Source organism: Arachis ipaensis, chromosome B01 (genome assembly GCF_000816755.2).
Source record: "Arachis ipaensis cultivar K30076 chromosome B01, Araip1.1, whole genome shotgun sequence".
In the NCBI taxonomy this organism is placed as follows: domain Eukaryota; kingdom Viridiplantae; phylum Streptophyta; class Magnoliopsida; order Fabales; family Fabaceae; genus Arachis; species Arachis ipaensis.
This window is the reverse complement of record NC_029785.2, coordinates 1,609,548-1,611,791: the sequence shown is the minus strand read 5'-3', so window position 1 is coordinate 1,611,791 and position 2,244 is coordinate 1,609,548. Positions and strand designations below refer to the sequence as shown.

The 2,244-nt window shown below is 37.7% G+C and overlaps 1 protein-coding gene and 1 long non-coding RNA gene across 3 annotated transcripts in view; both read right to left on the bottom strand.

Annotated features, from left to right (window-relative positions):
* The window catches only part of LOC110268637, a 16,121-nt gene that overhangs the window by 6,263 nt on the left and 7,614 nt on the right, over nt 1-2,244 (bottom strand). The window lies entirely within an intron of this gene.
* LOC107626985 (protein MID1-COMPLEMENTING ACTIVITY 1) overlaps nt 1-2,244 on the bottom strand; it is a gene marked incomplete in the record, with an annotated part of 4,761 nt that overhangs the window by 1,912 nt on the left and 605 nt on the right. The window contains 5 exon segments of one of the 2 annotated variants that reach the window (XM_016330107.2): nt 1-19; nt 260-675; nt 1,203-1,630; nt 1,841-1,919; nt 2,003-2,153. In XM_016330107.2, coding sequence (XP_016185593.1) covers nt 1-19; nt 260-675; nt 1,203-1,613 — 846 coding nt within the window. 2 annotated transcript variants of the gene reach the window in all.

Genomic DNA, 2,244 nt, shown 5'->3' with positions numbered 1-2,244 from the left:
CTTTTCTGGAGCTGGTGACCTGTTTGGGGGAAGGCGCAAGAGAATCGAACTTGATTCAATACAATTAACAAGCCAAAAGGTTAAAATAATACATGACAACACCACAAAGAGATGGACGGGCAAGAGCTTTAGTGTAGTGCAAGCTTTCCTGGTTTATAGCTAAGGCAAATTTCCAAGAAATATTTCAAATTTTAGTCAAGTTGGCAACTTGAATGGATAAAGAAACTAATTGAAGCTGAGGAGGAGGAATATATATTACCTTGATGCTGGAAAAGTATCACTTTTTTTATAAGGCTTTTCTTTTTCGGCAGATGAATGACTTTTGCCACCACCACCAGCATCAGAGTAGCTGTAGTTACTATACTCTACTTTCTTATGAGCTTTTTCAGGTGAATAAGCTGCAACTTCTGTGATATCTAACAACCGTTGAATGAATTCACACTGATGTATATCCATAATTGCCTGTGAATATTGTAGTTCAAGTTGAAGCTTTTCGTTTTCTTTTTTAAGTGCTTCTGAGAAAGGTACGTTGGGGTACGAACAGGATAGAGTTTTTTTCAGCACCACAGAGTCTTCTTTGTCCGGCTCAGGCTTTAAAATAACAGTCTGCAACTTTTGGCAGTCATCATCCAACGTGTACTCACGTTGATCCTTCTCAATAACTTCAAGTCTCTCCTGAATATTCAAAAGAAGCATGGAGATTCTCAACCTATTAAGGTTACTCGGACTAAACTAATAAAGATAGATGTTAATCTGAAGCAGATCGAAGTCGTGACAGATAATGGAAATTTGAAAATCCAGGTTGAGGCATAAGAAAAATAATGCAACTTGTGCAACAACTTCACACAAACTCATAAGTCACATACACGAGGAAAACAATGGTAATTTTGATTAAATGATCAACAAATTACAGCTTGGACTATTGACGTCTAGATAGAATCATACACACAATGTAGTAAATCATTCAAAAGTTGAGTTCCTGTTTTATGAATTTTGTGCCAAAGGACTTGTCTAAATTGTAACCCGAGGAATAGTACATAGAAGTAGTATTAAATTAATGGCAAACTAGAAAAGATGAGCAGTGAAAACAACACTGATGTTTAGTATAATTCCAATAACAAAAGCAAGAGACTCAAAGCACCATTTACAATAAGAGATAACTGATAACTGACAATTGAGCAAAACAAAGGTGTAAAAGTTACCCTGACTCGAGCATTGTCAACCAGAGTAATGAGAGGAACGAGGCGTAACAATCTGTCGATTTCATTCTGAGCCTTCCTGAATTGATAGACAATGTTCCATCCCATGGCCAGTAAGTAAAGATAGCTGCGGTCCTGACAACTATTAACCAGAATGTAAGATCTTCTGAGAGCATCCTCTAGCTGTTCTAGAGGCTCCCGGGTCTCTGGGTACCTCTTAAGCTCTGAGATCTTGAGCTGCTCCAACAAGTTCCCAATCAACTTTATATGCTGTGCAAACTGCCTACAGTTCTTCTTGTGCATCCGTGCCGTGCTCGCAGCTTTCACAATCATACCAATCAACCTCACAGCATCTATACCCGTCAGCTGGGCTACATTTGCAACCTCCCCAAAATGTTCCCATGAAGATGCCATGATCTCAGCAAATCAACCTAAGGAAAATCCATCCAGATTAGCTAACAACTTGAAACATGGTTTTAGTCCTTCCTAGATATCTTTCTTTCTAAAAGGGGAAAAATAACCCCTTTTTTACTTAAAAAAATGTTCATTTGTAAACATACTCAACTCCATCAGATAATTTTTTTCTCATTAGAACACAGAAAGCATAAAATTAACAATATTCTATGATCCAACAACTGAACCTTGTTCAACTAAGTGGGGTCGGCGGGATGGATCAATTGACGTAGTGTAATGTCGTATGATCCATTTAGCTCAATTCACCTAGATGGAGAAAGTTTGGTTGTTAAATATTCACCACAACATAATCACAGCAGATCTTAGATACTATAGCTGATAAATTTCACCTTTGATTATGCAAGTAACATTTGCATCTAAGTCTATGATTTGGAAATGGTATAATGATGAACACTCTCAAAATCTCAAGCAGGATCAAGGCCTCCCCTGAGAAATGTTGTCAGAGACAGCATTGCCTTCGAAGATCTTGATGCAGAGACACTGCAGAAACACAAAATTCCAAATGAAAACCGAAACCAACAAAATTATCATTCTTCAGAGAGTGTCATTGAAGCTTCTTGACTCACTTTTT